Genomic DNA, 20,398 nt, shown 5'->3' with positions numbered 1-20,398 from the left:
TAGGCAAACCCTGATTTGAGGCTCTCTCATTTTTTCCCTTTTAAAGGGAAAAAATCTCTCTTTTTGACAAAAAATTTAAGTTTGTTTATTAAGTCTTTTCTTGAATAATATTTATACTTCAATAATTCATTGCCATATGGATTAGCTGATATCAAGTTTTATTATAATTGACAAAAAAAAAAAAAAAAAAAAAATGAAGAAAATGAGCAGAGAGCTGAATCCTTACAATTTGTTTTTTTTTTATTTTGTTCTTCGAGCTTGTAATGACTGGGACCAATATCAGGTTCATTTCTGATCCATTTCCTTGTAGATGTGTGCCATGTGTCCTAACATCACATCAAATCATCAGTCATATCTATCAACTATTTGATGTGATTATAAATGAATTTCAACCATATAATGTAATGTTGAGACACATAGCACACATTTACAAAGAAATTGATGGTCCATTTTTAACATGGAAATGAACTAATAAATTTCCATGACAATCTGCACCTTTTGGCGAAAAAAGCCTTAAAATTGAGGATATTTAAATCCTAGTGGGATTCTTCCCCTTTCTTTGAATTTGTATTCTGACAGGAAGTTCATCTCCTGTTTTACTTAATATAATTTCTCTCTTTTGTTCCCCTAAAAATGAAAAACCTCTATATTCACGCTGCATTTTATTTATTTAAATTTATTTTTTTTGGGTAAACTATTCATACTGCATTCAATGTGTTAAACAAGTAATGGTGTTGGTAATGACTTTAAGGAATGAATCATCTACATAGAATATACATTACAATAATGTCTAAAGCAGCTTCAGTTTTGTTAATTAGACAAAGGGGTGTGAAGAAATTTTGATTCCTTAAACCCAAAATTGCTTACTGTAAAACTAAACAGCCCCTCAAAACTCATTAAGCAGCAGGGCAGACTCTTCCAAGAGCTTCTCTACTTGAGAAAATTGAATCAGAATTCCAGGTTTTCATTATCATCGGGTGAGAATTCATGGTTGAGTTGGGCATTGTGGAGTGCGAATCTAATCAAGAATGGTAAAGATGGGTAAAGAGAGTTTCCATTCAGGTTTTCTCTGGTTCACTACTTTGGAAGAGCTCATCCAACTGGTTCATAATAATGCAAGACAATCTTCACCTGAATTATCGATTAAGAATTTCGAAGTTGCTGCTTCACATTACTCATCTCTTCAATTGAATAAGAAACTGAAAGACTTGCAACTGGTTGAACATTGGCTCATCAACTGGCTGAGCTTTAATGTCTCCCTGAAAGTGTACATCTAGAGAAGCTAGAGGATGACACTAGTGATTGGGAAGCTAAATATTTATGCACCCAATCAAGGGTCACTTTCTAGAATCTGAAAAATTGAAGGCGTAAAGCTATAACAGGAACTCTTAATTTTCAGGCCCTGGAAAATGGAGGGGAAATTGGGAATTTTCCGAAGGTATGGAGAAGCTATGGAAGATTCCCAGATGACAGCAATGAGGGTCATGTGGTAGAAGATGGTGTTATTTTCCTCTTTGAAGTTTCTTCTGTCCTGTATAAGTTCTCTTCTCTAGTGAATTTGGTAATCCACAATTCTTAACAGCCAAAATATTTGCAGAACCCCAACTGTGAAGGGATTGAAGGTGATCACTACCCAAATCATTCTTTCCTCTGCTTTCTAAGATGGTTCTCTGCTATAATTGCAAGTTCCACAAAGAAATAAGATATCACTCCCATTTGAATAATCTGATCATTATCCACAAAGAATCACACAAGGAGTTGAGGTGGGGCTGGGGAGGAAAAAATAATAGTAATTACAAAGAGAAGTAGTTGTACTAAATTCTCTGATACTGGGTGAATGTGATCTCTGTGAGGACGAATGTTCCTCGTTCTCTTAGCAGCATTATGGTTTTCCTCTCGGTTTTGATGATTCACTTGTTCAAGTTCATCATCCTGTAAAAATCTTGGGTGTCTGTGAGATCCATGTTAACATTTCAAAACTTCATGACGTAGGTTAATAGCTCTTGACTTTGGCCTGAACATGGGAAAGCTGGAAACCAATTTGAAAACTAACAAACAGCTACAATTACTCTATGATGACCAATGTTTAATACCTTGTAAAATTTCAATCCACAAATGCATGCAGATCTTAGTTTACTTTGTCAATCCCAACTATCTTTGCATCTCCTAAAAGCTTTCTTTTGTGAAAGGACCTTTTTGCTTTGCAGCCTCTTCTGCTCCCCTATTGCAGCCCTTCAATCACAAACAGTAGGATGACAATTAAGGATAATCACTTAGTGGCCTTAAAATTAACAAATAAGACAAAGATTCAAGTAAGACATACATGCCAGAGTAAAGAAGCAATAAAAAGAGAGGAAACCTCACTGAGACTACTTTCCTAATAAAAGGGATAAAAAGGACATTGATAAGCTAATAATGGTGGTAAATTTAAAGCACTTACAATTTAGCAATCTTCTTCTTTTGCTCTTCTGAAGGAGGTGGTGGGACATAAGAAGCAGCATCAATAATTTCCTGTAGATTTGATTTACATAAGAGGTACATATATCTGGTATTTTAACAGGAAAATAGAAAAGGCAGGCTATATAGAATGGTCAAATGGCAGGAAATCAAATCTACTTCCAGAATCAAGGTTTCTCTTTTTTGTGGAGATGCAGATCCAATTATCCTCTTTTCTCGAAATATTCTCCCATCTTTTTTGCCCTTTTTGTAGCAACCAACAAAAATACATAGACCATACTCTGGTTTTTTGTCTTTGAACCATACTCTGGTTTTTTGTCTTTGCTGCTGCATGTAGTATGCTTCCCCTTTTTGACTAGATGCTCAACAGTCAAAATTCAACTATAGTAAGCCTATCTGTTAAACAGGTACAATGACATGCATAATTACCTGGAAATATTTAGTGGCCTGCTAGGTTCGGGGAAAATTGGAAGACTAGGAATATAACTTTTTATTTTTAACTATGCTCCTCTGGACCTGCTATCTACTATTTCTTCTTTCAACATATTTGTTGATGAGAGCAATGCCGGGATAACTTGACTTCCACAGCAGAAGACACTATGTCTGAGTCTCCTTGGCTCAAAATGGTTTTTCCTTACTGATAGCTCCTGTAATGCTTCCACACAAAAAGGCAGGGAAGATCATCCTTTTAAGAATGGTGTTGGGTCATTTCTTGCTGCCAAATGTAAGGCCAAGTGTCAGATTTTCTGCATCTTCTGCGGAAGGATAAGCGATTCAGGATGCAATGCTTTTGGTTGATTGACTCACATCCTCCAGTTGAGTTCTATGGCTATAGCTTCTGATTTCTTACAAGTGATGAAGGTTCTTAACAGGCTGAAGTCATCTCCTGACTGGGTTTCAAAAGTACTAGTTGATGACATAGCTTCTCTTTCTGTTAATTTTTTCAATTTTGTATTTCCTTCATGTAAAAAGTGACTCTGTTAGAAGGTCCATCTTTTACAGTAAGATGCTCCTAGGTTTGCCACAAGTTTGGTGCCTTCAACCTCCACTTCTTTTAATAGGCTTACCTTCTCATGGCTGAAGTTCCCTTAAGAGTTGATTACTTCTGATATAATTATTTCATGTCTTGACAAGCAAAGAAAAAGAATGGCTGGAAGTTCAATATGAGTGTTTTACTCTATCAGAATACCCCCAAAATGTCTTGTGCTTGTTTCACTCATGCACCCTTTACAGTTAAATCCAAGAAGCAGGCAGCTTTACAGTAGAATCAGAAACACAAAGAGCCACTTGTGCATCCCAATTGCATTAAAAAAGTAGCCAAAACAACAAAACAAAATTGTTTCTTGCCTGAAGTTTTCCCAGAGCATCTTCAATGTTACCCCTGAAGAGAAACATAGGACTTAATCAGAGACCAAATCAGGAACCAAAACGAAAAATTACAAGTAATGAATTCAGTTTGAAAGGACAGACACCTAAAATTAGGAGTCAAGAGTTCAAGGGACCTAATTATTCCCAAAACCCTACCATCCCCCAAAAAAGGAAAAGAAAAATAGAAGTAGTGAGCAGAAGCTAACTTCTGTGTTCTAGTTTTTGTAGAAGAAATCACAAGCTCCCCTTCTTTGTTGATCCGATTCTTTTCCTGTTAACAACAAAGTATGTTCAAATTTTTACTCATTTTTTTTTTGGGTAGGATGTTCAAATTTTCACAAGTACATTAACAGTGTGAAGAATCTAGCGAACAATTTGATAAATGAGTGAATAAAGATTCTAGCAGCTCTTAAAACATAAAAATCATGCATTTAATCAGTCTAGAAGTTGAACCACAGGGCCACCTAGGCCAGTGATCAGCCAAGGGACATTTATCCAGTACAACCATGCACCATTCTCAACTGTCATGCCAACTACTGGACAGTCTGCTAGTGGTGGACCATCAAGTATGCCCATGGAGCAAAGGATTCTGGCAAACATGAAGGCAAAACTACCTCAGGTGCTTAACAAATTATTGGGCAAAAGGTGTATTAAAATTAATCATGTCAGGAACACAGTATATTGAACGCCATCTTTCACACACATGTTCATTTCATGTGGAACAAATTCAGAGCATCAAAACCATTACATATGGATTCTACTGGACATTTCAAAGTTCCAAATCTATATTCACTGTTAAGACACCATTCGTAGGTTCTAGAACAGGGGTAGTTTGGGGCAATGAAATAGCTCATGTGCAGGGGCAGAACTACAGTGGGGCCATCCCCCCACCCACCCAAATATTAGAAACAAATTTAAAGGTAAAGATCAAAGATTTACATGTCATTCTTATTTCTATCTAACGGCTATAATTAAAATCCAATTTTTAAGGAAGAAAAAAATTAACTCCCAATTGGAAACTAACTCATCATCCCTAAATTTCTCCTTATTTATTCGCTCATCTTCCCTCATGCACGGATTTTATTCCTTAGACACGACTAAAGGGAATACTTGAATTTTAAAAAGCTAAACTTTTCTCCTAGATCTTCTTCACAAGACTACAATCAGGTATTTTTATTTCTCTCTCTTTTTCGGTTAATTTTCTTCCTTTCTCTCTTGATTTTTTTTTCTTTAATGCTTTCTCCTCCTTTCTTTTCCCTTAAATGTTGAATAAGTATGAGTATGTATGATTGTATGAAAGTTCCTTGGTTTTTTTAATTAATTATTTATTTTTATTTGTGTTTGATTCGTTGAAGTAAGAGAACATATATTTTTAATACACCAAATTATATTCAAATTTTAAATTCAAACCAACGAAATAGAAACTCTATCGGAATTCAAAACACAATATAATAGGAGAGTTTGTCACTTTGTATTATATCTAGACAAATTGTGGAAGAATTCATCCTCTCTAAGTCTTTCTTTGAACTTTGAATTCATCGTTTGAATTTATATCTGATCTTGAAAACAAAAAAGAAAATAAACTAAGAACAAAATAAGGAATAATAGGTTTATAAACTGATCTAATTTTATAGTAAGAAAGTTGGGTGAAAATAAATATTTTTTTCTTTTTTTTGGTAATCGAGTGAAAATAGATTACATCTTACAGATGCATGATTATACTGTAAGAAAATAAGATTGAATATAAGTTACAATCTTACATAGGTTCTTTATTTCTTGTCACTTTTGATTTACTCCTTAAAAGAATAAAAATAGAAAAGAAAAGATAACAATTAACTAATACAATAATTTCGTTATTGAAATTAAAGTTATTTTTAAAACTAGTTGTAAATTTTAGAATTTTCTAAAAATTTACTCCTAAAATAAATTAAAAAAAAACACATTTATTTATTCCCTAATAAATATTATGAAATTAAACTTATCAATATATACTCACATATATATAAACTTATCAAGTAAATATTTTTTTCTTTCAAATATAGTGGATCAATGAAATTTTCATTTCTTTAATGTTTACCTGCTGCATTGTCGATTACAAATTTAGGAGAAGGTTTTTATTCAACTTTTCAAATTTAACGATCAATCAAATCAAATGGATGTAGGAGAACGAGCTACTTTTGCAACTTCTTTGGGAGTGAACCGAGTGGTGCAGTCCTCAAAAGTATAAGGGTTTGTTTAACCATGGGAAAGAAGTCTACCATTGATTCTTTCTTCAAAAGAAAAAGCGTTGAAAATGACATGGTTGATGCATCATTGCCTACATCTATTCCTGAGACCTCAACTCGTGAAAAACCTCCTAAACAGTCTATAATCCTTGAAACAAGCAAAATAATTATTTTGAGTGTGATCCAGGGTTGAGAAAACAAATTTGAGATTATCCAGTTGATCAACATGATGAAATTAGGCATCGTTACCTTAAAGCTGGACCATATCACCATATTCTTCAAGAGTATCCAAAATCCATCAAATCATCATCGACGTTTTTAGTCTTTGTGGTTTAAGGTTCATCCTTTTTTGTTAGAGTTTTCTCCTTTAAAAGATGTAGTATGTTGTTTGCCATGCTTTATTTTCAATAAGCCTGGAGCAAACTTTAGACCAAGGACATTCACTATTGATGGATTTAAAAATTGGAAGAAAGTGGGTGGAAAATAGTGTGCTTTAATAAATCATGTGGGAAGGGAAATCAACTCATGCCACGAAATTGCTGAAAAAAATTGTGTAAATTTAATGAAGCAAGATCAACATATTGATTTAATGTTTAAAGAGTATAAATCTCAAAAATTAAAAACAATCGATTGTGTTTGAAAGTCTCAATTGATTTGATCAGATTGCTTGTGTCTCAAGGTTGTGCTTTTAAAGGTCATGATGAGAGCAAATATTCGACCAATAGGGGCAATTTTATTGAATTTTTAAAGTTGATAGCTTCCTACAATGATAAAGTTACGGCAGTTGTGTTGGATAATGCTCCTCAAAATGCATCGTACAAATCAGCTAGGATACAAAAGGAGATTTTAAATATTATAACAAATAGAGTGAAGAAGGAAATTTGAAAAAAGATTGGTGAGGCAAAGTTTTGCTTAATAGTTAATGAATCTTGTGATGAATCTAAAAGAGACCAAATGGCTATCGTTTTAAGGTTTGTGGACAAAGCGGGATTTGTAAAAAAGCGTTTTTTTTTTTTTAATTTTTATCTTCAAAGTCAAGGCCTATCTTCAAACATGAACAAGATAATAAAAAAAATTTTAAAAAAATAAAAATAAAATAAAAAAACGTTTTTTTAAAAATCCCGTTTTGTCCACAAACCTTAAAACGATAGCCATTTGGTCTCTTTTTTAGATTCATCACGAGATTCATCAACTATTAAGCAAAACCTCGCCTCAGCAATCTCTTTTCAAGTTTCCTTCACTCTATTTGTTATAATATTTAAAATCTCCTTTTGTATCCTAGCTGATGTGTACGATGCATTTTGAGGAGCATTATCCAACACAACTGCTATAACTTTATCATTGTAGGAAGCTATCAACTTTAAAAATTCAATAAAATTGCCCCTATTGGTCGAATATTTGCTCTCATCTGACCTTTAAAAGCACAACCTTGAGACACAAGCAATTTGATCAGATCAATTGAGGTTTTCAAACACAATCGATTGTTTTCAATTTCTTGAGATGTATACTTTTTAAACATTAAATCAATATGTTGATTTTGCTTCATTAAGTTTACACAATTTTTTTCAACAACTTCGTGGCATGAGTTGATTTTCCTTCCCACATGATTTATTAAAGCACACTATTTTCCTCCGACTTTCTTCCAATTTTTAATTCCATCAATAGTGAATGTCCTTTGTCTAGAGTTTGCTCCAGGCTTATTGAAAATAAAGCATGGCAAACAAAATACTGCATCTTTTAAAGGAGAATACTCTAACAAAAAAGGATGAACCTTAAACCACGAAGACTAAAAACGTTGAGGATGATTTGATGGTTCAGATTTTGGATACTTTTGAAGAATATGCTGATATGGTCTAGCTTTAAGGCAACCACACCTAATTTCAACATGTTGATTACTTGGATAATCCCAAATTTGTCTTTTCAACCCTAATCACGTTCAAAATAATTATTTTGTTCGATTTCATGTATTACAGATTGCTTAGGACATTTTTCACGAGTTAAGGTCTCATGAATAGAAGTAGGCAATGATGCATCAACCATATCATTCTCAACACTTTTTCTTTTGAAAAAAGAATCAATGGTAGACTTCTTTCCCATGGTTAAACAAACCCTTCCACATTTGAGGACTGCACCACTCGGTTCCCTCCCAAAGAAGCTGCAGAAGTAGCTGGTTCTCCTATTTTCATTTGATTTGATTGATCGTTAAATTTGAAAAGTTGAATAAAAACCTTCTCCTAAACTTTTAATCAACAATGCAGCAGGTAAACATAAAAAAAAGGGAAAATTTCATTGATCCACTATATTTAAAAAAAAAAAAAAATTACTTGATAAGTTTATATATATAGTGACTTCTTTTTGTCTAAATTAATCTCATAATATTTATTAGGAAATAAATAAGTAAAAATTCAGATTTTTTTAGGAGTAAAATGTTTAGAAAATTCTAAAATTTACAACCAGCTTTAAAAGTAATTTCAATTTTAATAACGAATTTTTGTATTAGTTAATTGTTATCTTTTCTTTTCTATTTTTTCTTTTTTTAAGGAGTAAATCAAAAGTGGCAAGAAATAAAGAATAAGATTGTAAGTTATGTTCAATCTTATTTTCTTACAATTTGATCTTGCATCTGTAAGATTGTAACCAATTTTCACTCGATTACCCAAAAAAAAAAAAAAACCTATTTTCTCCCATCTTTCTTACTATAAAATTAGATCGGTTTATTAACCTATTTTGTTCCTAATTTCTTTTCTTTCCTATTTTCAAGATCAGAGAAAAAATATAGATAGAATTCAAACGATGAATTCAAAGTTCAGAAGAAGACTTAGAGTGAGGATGAATTCTTCCACGATTTGTTTGCTTGTGGAAGTGTTCTATTTATTATTTGATTTACAAGAAACTTGTCAAAATTCAAATATACAGAATCTTATCCAATGTTGCAGGTTTTAGAGTCTAGATATAATACAAAGTTACAAACTCTCATATTCTATTGTGTTTTGAATTGTAGGATAGAGTTTTATCTCGTTGGGCTTAAATTTAATTTGGTGTATTAAAAATATATGGTCTCACTTCAACGAATCAACCACAAATAAAAATAAATAATTAATAATAAAAAAAACAGCAAGAAACTTTCATACAATCATACTCTTACTCATACCTTTTCAGCATTTAAAAAAAAGGAGAAAGCATAAAAAATTAAAAAATAAAAAAATAAATAAAGAGAGAAAGGAAGAAAATAAACCAAAAAAGAGATTAAAAAAAAATACCTGATAAAAAAAATACCTGATTGTAGTCTTGTGGAGAAGATCTAGGAGAAAAGTTAACTTTTTGAAATTCAAGTATTCCCTTTAGTCATGTGTGAGGGAGAAAACTTTTCCTTAGTTGTGCGTGAGGGAAGATGAGATGAGAATAAAGGATGAAGAGAATAAATAGGTAGAAATTTAGGGATGATGAGTTAGTTTCCAATTAAGGGTTAATTGTTTCCTCCTTAAAAATTGGATTTTAATTATACACGTTAGATAGAAAATAAGAATGACATGTAAATCCTTCATCTTTACCTTTAACTTTGTTTCTAATATTTGGGGGGGGGGGGGAATATTGGTATTTCACATAGACAAAGAAAAAAACAAGGGAAAATTAAGGGAACTAATACAAATTTTTTATAATATCCCCCGGGGGAGGGATCCCCCTGGCCCCACTACAGTTCCGCCCCTGCTTACACCAAAGGATTAAGTCAAAGATGGACAAGGGCGTATGTTTCTGTTGTGATGTGTCTTATTCCAAGGCCCATCAGTGCCTCTACAAGCAACTTAAAATTCTCATTGTTCATGAAGAAGAAGGGATGCAACGGTAGGCAAATGCAGTAGTGTGGTGACAATGTCTTTTGATGAAGGCCAAAGTTCTCCTTGAGGACAAGATGAAACTCTAGGGGGGAAAAGTATTGTTAAGACACCATTCGTATGTTCTAGAACAGGGGTAGTTTGGGGCCATGAAATAACTCATGTGGGAGGGTCACATGGGAAGGGAGTTTGTGGGGGGTTTATATAGCGTGAAATTGGAATTAGAGAGGGAGAAAAAAATGAGATAGGTGTTTAGGGCTTGCTTGCGGCAGTGAACTGGTGTGAGTTCACTGGTTTTGTGTTAGGGAGGGCACCTTTGGGTGAGTTGTAAGGGAAATTCCCAGATTCATTTTAGTAATTCCATTCGTTTGTTCGTGTGTTAACTGCGATCCAATTTTAGTGTTTGTTCCGGTAGATTCCAGCAGTGTGGTGAGGCTAATTTGCTGGTATTCTCAGGGAAGACGACCTGAGCCGCAAGAGGTTTCAAAGGAGACAATCGGGGTCTTATCATTCACTCAAGTCTAACAATTGGCCATCAGATCCTTGGACTAGTATCTCATTCATGAGGAGTCTGGATCAACTCCACCTACCAAAAGGTGAACATGCACAGTACACCTAAGAGCCTATCACATGTCTACAAGCATTTGATAGAACCCCCCCCCCCCTTTCTTTTCTTTTCTTCTCCTTCTTCTTTGTTTTTTTCCTCCCTATTTTCTCTCTGATTAGAAGCAGAGAATGAATAATCAGATTCTCAAAAATCCTAGGTCACAATCTTCCCTTGGCAAAGTGGTTTGGACATTGTGTAACTACATGTCAGAAGCTATGTTAAAGGGAACTTCCTCAAGTGAAGAAAACTGTTACGTTTATTCGAGAGAGGAATAAAATAATCAGGAATGCTATTTTTGTCCACCCTATCCAACCAGAAGTATAATCATGCACTCACATATTTAATCAACAGAGGCCTAAACGAAGTATTTCAGTAACATACCATTTGCAAAATCCTCTCCCTGATTCTGTCGCTTAGCCAATTTGCATTCTTGACATTGAACCGCATGTCAACCTTGGTGTTGACTGCAAGCATGATATCCACAATAAGCTTCAGAAAGTAGTCAAGAAACAATAATAGAAGAAAGAGAATGAATACAACAAGGAAAACTTGATAAGGATATGCTGAGAAAGATTAAAAACAGACCTTTGTTGACATTCTGACCTCCAGGTCCACCACTTCTTGCGAAACTAACAGTGACGTGGTCTGAAGAAAAGCAATAAAGGACATATTAAGATTCACACCAAAGTAACATCACCAGAGACTGAGCTCATCGCCATAAACCTAAACAAACCAACTCAACTACCAGGGTACCACTACCAAGTAGACAACAGCATTCAAATTGCCAATTCTTCCAACTTTACATAGCAAAGTAGCTCTACCATATAAGATGCATACAAAATTTGAAAATTATCTTGAACAGCACCACATAACACACAGAAACTTTATTATTGTTGTTATTATTTTTCTTTTTAAAAACAGAAGAGGCTAAAAAAAGCATTTCAAGCCTATCCTTTAATCAATAGGTAAATAGGTTCTTCAATGAATAAATGGGATAGGATTGTGCCGAAAACAAATGACCACATGAGAAATACAACTACTTAAATGCACTTGTTCAATCGATGATTTCTTCCACTTATTCTCCACACATAATCATAGGAAAAGTAAGTCACCAAGACAAGAACATTGAATTATTCATGAAAAAATAACTTACTAGGTAATGAACCAGTCACCATCAAAACAAGTGGATCTCAAGGAGGTTCTAAACCACTTAGACAATTTCCTCTTTTACTATTATTTTTTTCTAAATAGTTTGGTAAACAAGGAATATTTAGAATAGAGTAGATCACATAGAACCACCCCCAAAAACAATGATAAGGAGCAGACAAATATATCTAACCAGGAATGTGGGTTTTAAAAGCACTGCATATGGAGTACAATAAAGGGATTAACTATCAGATTGTGAAGAAATCATGGAGATCTGATTGAGACAGAGAGGGTGGGTGGATCTATCTGGATAAAAACAACTCTAAGGAGCAACTGTTTGAATTGAATCTCTGGGCAGTTTGACTATTTGATCACTACATTTTCTTGATCTCAGGTTTCAGGTAGGGGAGGAAGGAGTTTGCAGGTTGTTGGTGTTAGTGTACAGATCATCAATGGTTGTCTCCCCTGAGCTGCAGGTCTCCGACATTAAGAAATGATAGAACACGATTTCAATGGGTTTTATGTATACAAGTAATGGGGATTAAAATAGGCATTTCAAGTTTTAAGTTAAGGGTGTCATGCTCCAGGGAGGGTTTATATTTATAAAGCTTTTGGGTGGCTGTTAATTTAGGCCTAAATGCAAGGGGGGGGGGCGTGTAATTACCATCTAGTATAAGTACAGGTCACTGGCAGAGAACTACTCCAGTATATAGCATGCCTACTTACAATTCCTCCATCATTCTTGATCCTGGAAACAAAGGGACTCTATATTTTCCAAAGGGAATGGCAAGTGGGTATAGAATCAGAATAGAAGCAGAGGAGGGGCAGAATTTTAAATGCCACCAAGAGCTAGGATAGATCTAGAAAGAAGGCAAAAAGTCATCTCCATGGCACTAGAAATAGGGTTGAGTGCCTTGTAAATGCTAGGCCATTTCAAAGGCAAAAGATATGATCCACAATGACAGAGGTTAAAAGGTTTCCAAGCTACCTACAGCCCAAGTTATCATTAAATAATGCCATTTGCAACCATCAATAATAGGATTGACACAGAACTGTAGACATACTGGAGATAAAACATTAAAAACTAATACATCCATGATCAAATGTGCAATTAGAGATGTAATGGGTCTTCCATTGTCATATTGGCATAAAACAAGAAGTTTGAAAACTAAATTCACGAATGCCTTCAGGAAAATCTGTAAGGTGTATAGATGTTAACACCTGCATACATAACATTTTTCTTGCCTTCCAAGTGATGCAGGATCTTAACTATATTATTTCCAATTATTCTGTTATTCAAGTTTCTACATCGACAGAGAGGATTAGTTCTCATTTAGTCCACCCACAAGAGTTTATTTTCTTATTTTGAAATTTTATAAATAAGATTAATATCTTAATATTCCCTAGCATCTCCCTTTTGCCAAAATTATTATTTGTCTCCCACCTTGAAAAACTGTGGGAAACCCTAGGTGCAGCAAGTTTCTGGTTTCACTAACCCGTTAAATACCCAAATCACACTTCCTTCAAATTTTTTTAGTATGCTACCATGTTCGACACCAAGAATTTGCAATATCAATGGTTATAAAAGTATTGATGCCTCTAAATGGTCTAGAAAATCCACCGGAATAAAAGATTTTATTGTTTTAGGGACTGCCTTTTTTCTGACCCAGAATTTCAAAACTGTGTATGCCTTCTAGACAGACAACAACGAGAGTGTTGGCTTTTTGCCCAACTCCAAAGAACCAAAAACTTACAAGACACTTTAACATGTTGATGATCTCTTCGGAATTTAAACAGTTGTATGATTAGCAGACAACACAAGCAAGAATTAGTTAGTAATGAAACATGACATGAATTGATAGAATCTTCAGAATGAATGGACAACACAATGACACAATAGTTTCGTGTAAAACATCTGCAGAGAGTCACTATTGATAAACATGTGACAACATATCATGAAGGTTACAGTTGATAATTAGCCAATTATCCAAAACAATGAACCGAAAACCGTTTGCAGTGAAATTGTGGTCCATAGAATTTTCTCATAAATTTTCAAATTTGATGTACATTCAAAATGAAAAACTTATTGAAGTAACTTCAGTTCAATTCCTATGTTCAGGGCACAGCCCTCCTTATGACTATTCAACAAACATATGATGTGCTTCCAATCATAGTTGGGATAGTAATATCGTAATTATATATTGAAGCAACAGAGGATTGAGGGAAGTTCTTCATGTTATCATGTTGGATGGGTAATGGGTTACAAATTTTGACAATACAATGCCTCAAGGTACCAGTCTCATAGCAGGTTGTATTGAAGTGAAAGCGTAATCGAAAAGAACAGAAGAGCTAAAGCCTAAGGAATGTACCAAGTGTAATTTTGGGGGTAGGCTCGTTGCCAGCAGAGAAAGCTCTTTCTTCCGCTTCTTGCAGACGCTGTTGAACTTGTGACAGACGGGCCGATAACTTCTTGCCGCCGTCACCAGAATCAGAAACCATGCAACGGATTCCACAGGGACGAATTGCACTGTAAGAATAGCGAAAGGTATAAACAGACTTTAGGGACGTTGTCGTCGGCAGCAATGTAAAAGTCTTTGATCTTGAGAGCGAAGAGTTCTGAAATATTTCTCTCCTAATCATATTAGCGGTGATTCTCAAGGTCGCCATGTCGCGAGAAGTAACAGCGAAACCCAGAGAAAGATTAATGGCGAGTTTATGAAGTTTAATCCCCTATTCCTCAAACCCAGTTACACACTGCTACAGCAGAGGGAAGGGGAAGGGAGGTGTTCATGACAAGTCTCCTCGAGTTTCTCTTTTCATCCACAAAAAACTTGGAAATTTTTGTGCTTTCTTAAAATTTTGAGTTTCCTTTCGTCAAATCGTAGCCAGGCTTGGCTACCACCAAGACTCTTGAGTCACAAGGCTCGGCCCGATCCCCGTAAACTCTATTTTGCCAAGGTGCGAAATATCGCTATAGTTCAGCCGATTCGCCAGCGAAATCTCGCCAAATTCGGCTGAGATTTCGTCAAAAAATCATCAGATTTCGACCCCCATTTCAGGGGTATTTTTGGTGATTTTGAGCCTAAATTTGGTGATTTTGAGCCCAAATTTAGTGCTTACCTAATTTGATGTTAATATTTGATAAATTTGAATTATTTCTTATAAATTCTTCCATTTAAATTCTTCTGCTTAAGCCATATTTAACATGTTACCTTCTGAGGCCTAAATCATTTGGACATAAATGGAATGATTCTTCCTTCACCTTGAAGATTCTTTTACAAAATCCTTCATAATTTAAATTATTTCCATAAATCATTTCATGTAGATACTCTTCTTTAACCACATTTGGCATGTTGACTTTTGAAGCCTAAATGACTAGAAAATAATTGGTAAGTTTTATTAATTAATTTTAATGATTTTGCTATAAAATGTCTTCTTAATTTGAAATTATTAAAGATTACTAGAAATTATTCTATGTAGATTCTCCTCCTAATTACATTTAGCCCATTACTTTTTGAAACTTGAATCATTGAAACAGAATTGGTAAGATTGTTCATTGATCCTAAAGATTTGTTATAAAATCGTGAGAGAAATCACCTAAAAATAGCAAAAAATAGCAAAAACTGAAGAAGCAAAATATCGATATTTTCCGATATGTCGCAAGAAATAGCCAGATATATCTCGCAGATCTTGGTTTCAGTTGTCGGTTCACCATGAACCGAAATCACCGAAATTCAGTGATATAACCTACCTTGTTTTATGCCCTTTTTCTTTTCCTTTTTTTTTTTTTTTTTGCCCAAAAGAGGCAGGGATGTAAATGGATAGTCAAAAATCTGAATTCAACTTGTATTCATATCTGTTAAAGAGCATCCAAATTCGATTTTTTTGGATTCGAATTTAGATGATCCAAGTAATAATTGGAATCAAATTCAGATATGCCAATTTTGAATCAGATATTATTCGATTTGATTAGATATCTGGCATATACCATCTGTATCCGATTAAAGCTTGATTTTTGGGAGTACATCATTATCCTTTCATTAATAATAACTAGTTACTTAAACTACTAATATATCATTACATTAATTCGGCCCACACTCAAGAATGAGTTTAAAACCCCACTCGGATTTGGATATTTTTATTCATCCAATTACTTTGACATATCCAAAATTCGATTAACTAAACAAATTCGAATTTGCTGATTTACACATGTAATAGATATTGGATTCAAATTCGAATAATGTGTTTAATAGTTGGATTCGAATCCAATCCGAATTAGATTCGTTTACATCCCTATAAATAGGAAAGAAGCAAAGCCCTCAAAACCCGAATCACCCAAGAAGTAGTGTTCTTGATCTCTGATATAATTTTCTTGATCTTTCAAATTACAATTAGACTTATCCCTGCCTCATATGTATGCATTAATTTAGATCAAGTGCGGAACTACCTAGGGCTAGGGGGCATCCCCCAAAAAATATCTAGATCAGCTCCCCTAGACATACGGTTTCTTAACGCTTTTCACCACATAATAGGTAAACTTAAGTGAATCTCATATGGACTCCATCCATATTGTGTGGTAGATAAGTGATAGGTAGTAGTATGTGCCCAGCTGACAGAAAAAGTGATCTCGACTGCACCCCATGTTAAGCGTGTCAATATGGTTAAAAACCGTTAAACCGTACCGTACCGAACCGTTTAAATCGTACCATACCGTACCATTTCAAAATTCGATACGGTATGTATCGTTACCGAATTTGGTCATTCGGTACGGTACGGTTATGGTAAACAATGTCATACCGTTGGTAAATACCGTTTACCGTACCGCTAAACCGAATACCGAATCCCGTTTTTCATACCGTATGCCGCATAACTATAACCCTAAATCCCTAATTCTAAACACTAACTTTCCTTTGTTCGTCACAATCAAAGAGAAGAACAGAGAGCAGAGGCAACGGCTGTTGAGATTGTCTTATAGCTTGTTGCGCATTTGTTTCTTTTTCTGGTTCGGTGGGCTGATTGTCACCTTGCTGGTGCCATTGGATTGCTTAGAATACTTATTTACAAGGTAATTGTTGATGAAATATTCATGAATTTGATGTTAGTTCTTATGTATATCAACATGTTTGAGCCTACTTTCCCTTGCTTGGCATCGAATTTGATGTCCTTTGGAACCTGCTTTTGATGTTTATGGTCATCTGCTGCAGGTTATGCTGATGGCTTCAAGCTTCTCCGCATCAACGAAGGAGATAACAGAGAGGTTACAGTTAACGAATGCCATTGTTAGTGTTTATGGGTTGCTGGTTATTTTCCTTCCCAAAGAGAGTCTCCTTTGGCGCTTGGTTGTGGCACTTGATGTGGTAATTCAACTCCTCTGTTCTTGGTTTGAGTTTGTGAATTTGAAAAATGGATAGATTTAATGAAATTGCTCTTTTATGGGATTTTGTAGATCATGGCAATGTTGCTCAGCTCAAGCATTTCAGCAGCTTTAGCAATTGCATATGTGGGTAACAAAGGGAATAGCCACGCTGGTTGGTTGCCTATTTGTGGTCAAGTTCCCAAGTGTTGCGACAGAGTAACTTGAGCTCTTATCGCCGGCTTCATTGCAACAGTCATTTACTTGCTGCTGCTTCTTCAATCCATCCACTGTTCTTGATCCACTTCTTGTTAATAAGTGAGAGCTTAAGCACTTATATTATATGTAGGTCTTTCTCTTCTTATCTGTTTCCAGTTGATGAAATTGTACTTCCAGTAGGTAATTTTATTTGGATTAGAAGAAGAACAGTGGGTCAGAGACAGAGTACAGAGAGTACTCAGAAAGGGAGAGTGGGGAAGGATGTTATGAATTTCTGCACTGGTTGTGGTAGTGTGGTTGTATAAGTCACTGTACGTTGATGTATACTTATTATAATTCATATCGTGTTTTTTTGCATGTTCCAAACTTGGTATGTTCCCATACAATACCATAACAAAATCGCACCGTATACTGAACCGTGCCATTTTTCCATACCGATTTCATACCGGTTTCATACCGTACCGTTTTTTAAATTACCGTTTTCATACCGTACCGTTTAAATATGGTACGGTACGGTTATGGTTTGAGGTTTTCAAATTCAATACCGTACCATACCGTACCGAATTACCGTTACCGTACCGAATCGACACCCTTACCCCATGTCCCCTCTTGAATTCTCCTTCCCCTTTCTAATGTTTAAAATTTTCCTTTTAGCTCTCTTTTCATACTCAAAATATCAATACTTGACCCTGTGATTGAAAAAATAAAATTCTTTATATGGTAATGACACCAGGAAGATAATTCATTGTGTTTTGTATAAAATATTAATATTTGGCCCACGATGTTAAATCCTGTCTCCACCCCTCTTTAGCATTATTTTTCTCATATCACACAACGACATTATTATATTTGTTTACTATTCACCAAAATACTGTTTAAGATTCCATCTTCCTGCATACCAGGGGAGTTGCAGGACACATGATCACAGCCCGAGTTGCAACCAAATTTTATCCCAAGCTTAAGGCCTGAGAATCAGCCTTCACACAGATATTAACGCCCAGCATTAAAAAAATAAAAAATAAAAAATAAAAAATCGACCCTCAGATGCATGAAAAGTTATCAATGGCAGCCTCCACCAACTCTTATAAAGGTATCTGCAACTTCTTTCCTTATAATTTCACAACAGAACTCAGATAGTAATACAAAGCTCATAAGACCTTTAAAGCTAAAGAGCTTTAGATGAGAAATACATGACTTTAGCTATTTACAGTTTAGATTCTCTTCTCTATATACCCTGTTTCAGTAAAGCCCCAAAAACAGTAGAAACAGAGCACATAGGAGGAACAAAGACGACTACTCCTCCACCTCTTTCTTTCCTCTTAAGGAGATCTGATCCTAAAAGCATGCTCTTCACCTGTGCACTTGTCTACTCTAACAATCCATCGACTCCTTTTGCCACCATTGACACCACCACCACCACCAGCACTGTTTCCTTCAACTTTGGCCATTGCAGTTAAGCGAGCCACTAGCAATCCCCCTCCAATAGGCAGCAGCTGGGTCTTTGACCCACTTCTTGGCCACCATGGTCCTTTCCCTATTGCATTGTAGCCCACAACAATTGCCTCTCCTTGCTTCACACCTGATTGTACTATTCGAAAAACTCCTTCATGATCCTCCAAATTACAATCAATGAGAACGAAATCTGCTCCTTTATAGTAATTCATTAGAAGTTTTCGAGCATCTCCAATAACAAACTCAACATAATCAGCATAGCAGCCCAAAGCATCTTCTGATGCATGAAGCTCATCTAGCCCACGAAGGATACACACAACACGGCCACCAGTCTGTTGGGCTGCTGCAACAAGAGCTAATGTGGTAGTACCAGCTGTTCCTGCACAAACCTCCACCATGAGCTGCCCACAGTTACCAGCAGCAAGAGCTGAAACAAACTCAGCTACATCTGGTTCCTTGCCTCTGTTTCCCTGAATCAAAGATCAATAACAACCCATATGAGAAATTTGGCCAAATCAAATAAAAAATAATCTGGTTAGGGCTAAAGATGTAACTGATTTGAGTTGGAGCTTTGTAACTTACCATTTTCAAGGTTCTGATGTAAGCTTGAGTAGCATTCTCTGCAGACCAACAAGTCATTTTTTTCCTTATTTCTCTCTTCTGGTTCTTCTCCAATGGGTTGAAGTGTGTCAATGCAGAACTCCTCAATTTGTTGGTCTGTTCAGGTCCTCACCCTCGTATTTAAAGGATGAAAGACCATGGCCTCGTGCAATGGAATTATGTAGAAGCAACTGGGGGAGTTTGTTATACAAATAATCAAGTCATTCCAACTGGCAGGTATTAGTCTAATGACAGAACACTTCTACAAATATATAATCACTAGACTAATCAATCCCATTAGGTCAACCTCTTGCCATGTGATCTCCATCGCATCACAGCAAAGCTTTGTTACTTGTTCTAGTGTGTTAATTGTTAAATGAGACTATCATTAATAGTAATAAGAGCTAATAATCCTTTTACATGATTTACTTAGGCATTCAAGCAAACAATTGGTGGGCATCCAAAATGGGTAAATCTAACAGGAAACATCATTGAACATGGCAAAAACAAGAAGCAAAAACAACTCCACCACTGGGGCAAAGCCTAACCCAGTGATTTGATGACATTTTTTAATCTAATATTAAGCTCCCTATACACTTCCTCAATTAGTATAATTAATTGTTAACAACCAAATCTGAATCAAGTTAATATCTTCTGTCTCCACACCATTCCCAAGATATTCATGTATTAGGTGTGGTGTCCTATACTGGACAGACCATGATATAATTTTAAAACTGAGGAACAGAAAGGCGTCAGTTTGGTAGGATTTTCTCATGACAAGCCAAACAAGCCCCACGTTCATTTATGCAGTGAAGGCAATGGATTCATTGATTCAGTAAATAGTTTTCTAAATGAAGTAAACCACCCCAAGCCGGTTGGACCATGAAAATACTTTAAACCTAAATGCCTGCCCACAAGGGCCATACATTTAGGTCAGGTGGGTGGGAAACTCTCAAAATTCCTAACCCTTGCCGTGGATATTCTTAGCTTAACCTCAATCTTAATCCCAAAACCCTGATGGGCACAAGAACCTAATAGGTAAAACCTAATCCTTACACGTATTGATTGATCATAATTATCGCATGTTAGGATAGGTTGGTCTTGATGAAAAAAGAAGGGAAATTTTCATCTGGACCCC

At 35.4% G+C, this 20,398-nt stretch overlaps 2 protein-coding genes across 4 annotated transcripts; both read right to left on the bottom strand.

Annotated features, from left to right (window-relative positions):
* Positions 1-1,451: 1,451 nt before the first annotated feature.
* LOC149029690 (Class I peptide chain release factor) lies at positions 1,452-14,492 on the bottom strand. 3 transcript variants are annotated; one of them, XM_089142015.1, is made up of 8 exons: positions 14,006-14,492; positions 11,076-11,135; positions 10,872-10,954; positions 4,032-4,096; positions 3,805-3,838; positions 2,441-2,511; positions 2,094-2,232; positions 1,452-1,932 (listed from the first exon to the last, which is right to left on the bottom strand). In XM_089142015.1, exons 1-7 carry the CDS (start codon positions 14,301-14,303, stop codon positions 2,142-2,144), a joined length of 702 nt encoding a protein of 233 aa, XP_088998141.1. In that variant the 5' UTR covers positions 14,304-14,492; the 3' UTR covers positions 1,452-1,932; positions 2,094-2,141. The 3 variants fall into 3 exon arrangements, with proteins under 3 accessions (XP_088998141.1, XP_088998142.1, XP_088998140.1); XM_089142016.1 differs by having other exon boundaries at positions 1,909-2,014; XM_089142014.1 differs by having other exon boundaries at positions 1,909-2,232.
* Positions 14,493-18,253: 3,761 nt separating this feature from the next.
* LOC149029689 (DUF1442 family protein (DUF1442)) lies at positions 18,254-19,413 on the bottom strand. Its single transcript, XM_089151321.1, has 2 exons — positions 19,243-19,413; positions 18,254-19,130 (listed from the first exon to the last, which is right to left on the bottom strand). Exons 1-2 carry the CDS (start codon positions 19,297-19,299, stop codon positions 18,528-18,530), a joined length of 660 nt encoding a protein of 219 aa, XP_089007447.1. The 5' UTR covers positions 19,300-19,413; the 3' UTR covers positions 18,254-18,527.
* Between the last annotated feature and the right edge of the window lie 985 nt (positions 19,414-20,398).

The sequence above is a fragment of the Hakea prostrata genome, chromosome 1 (genome assembly GCF_041222555.1).
Source record: "Hakea prostrata isolate BN-2017 chromosome 1, UWA_Hpros_2, whole genome shotgun sequence".
NCBI classification, from domain to species: Eukaryota; Viridiplantae; Streptophyta; class Magnoliopsida; order Proteales; family Proteaceae; genus Hakea; species Hakea prostrata.
Note: the sequence above shows the minus strand (reverse complement) of the source record. Positions and strands in the feature narration are given on the sequence as shown.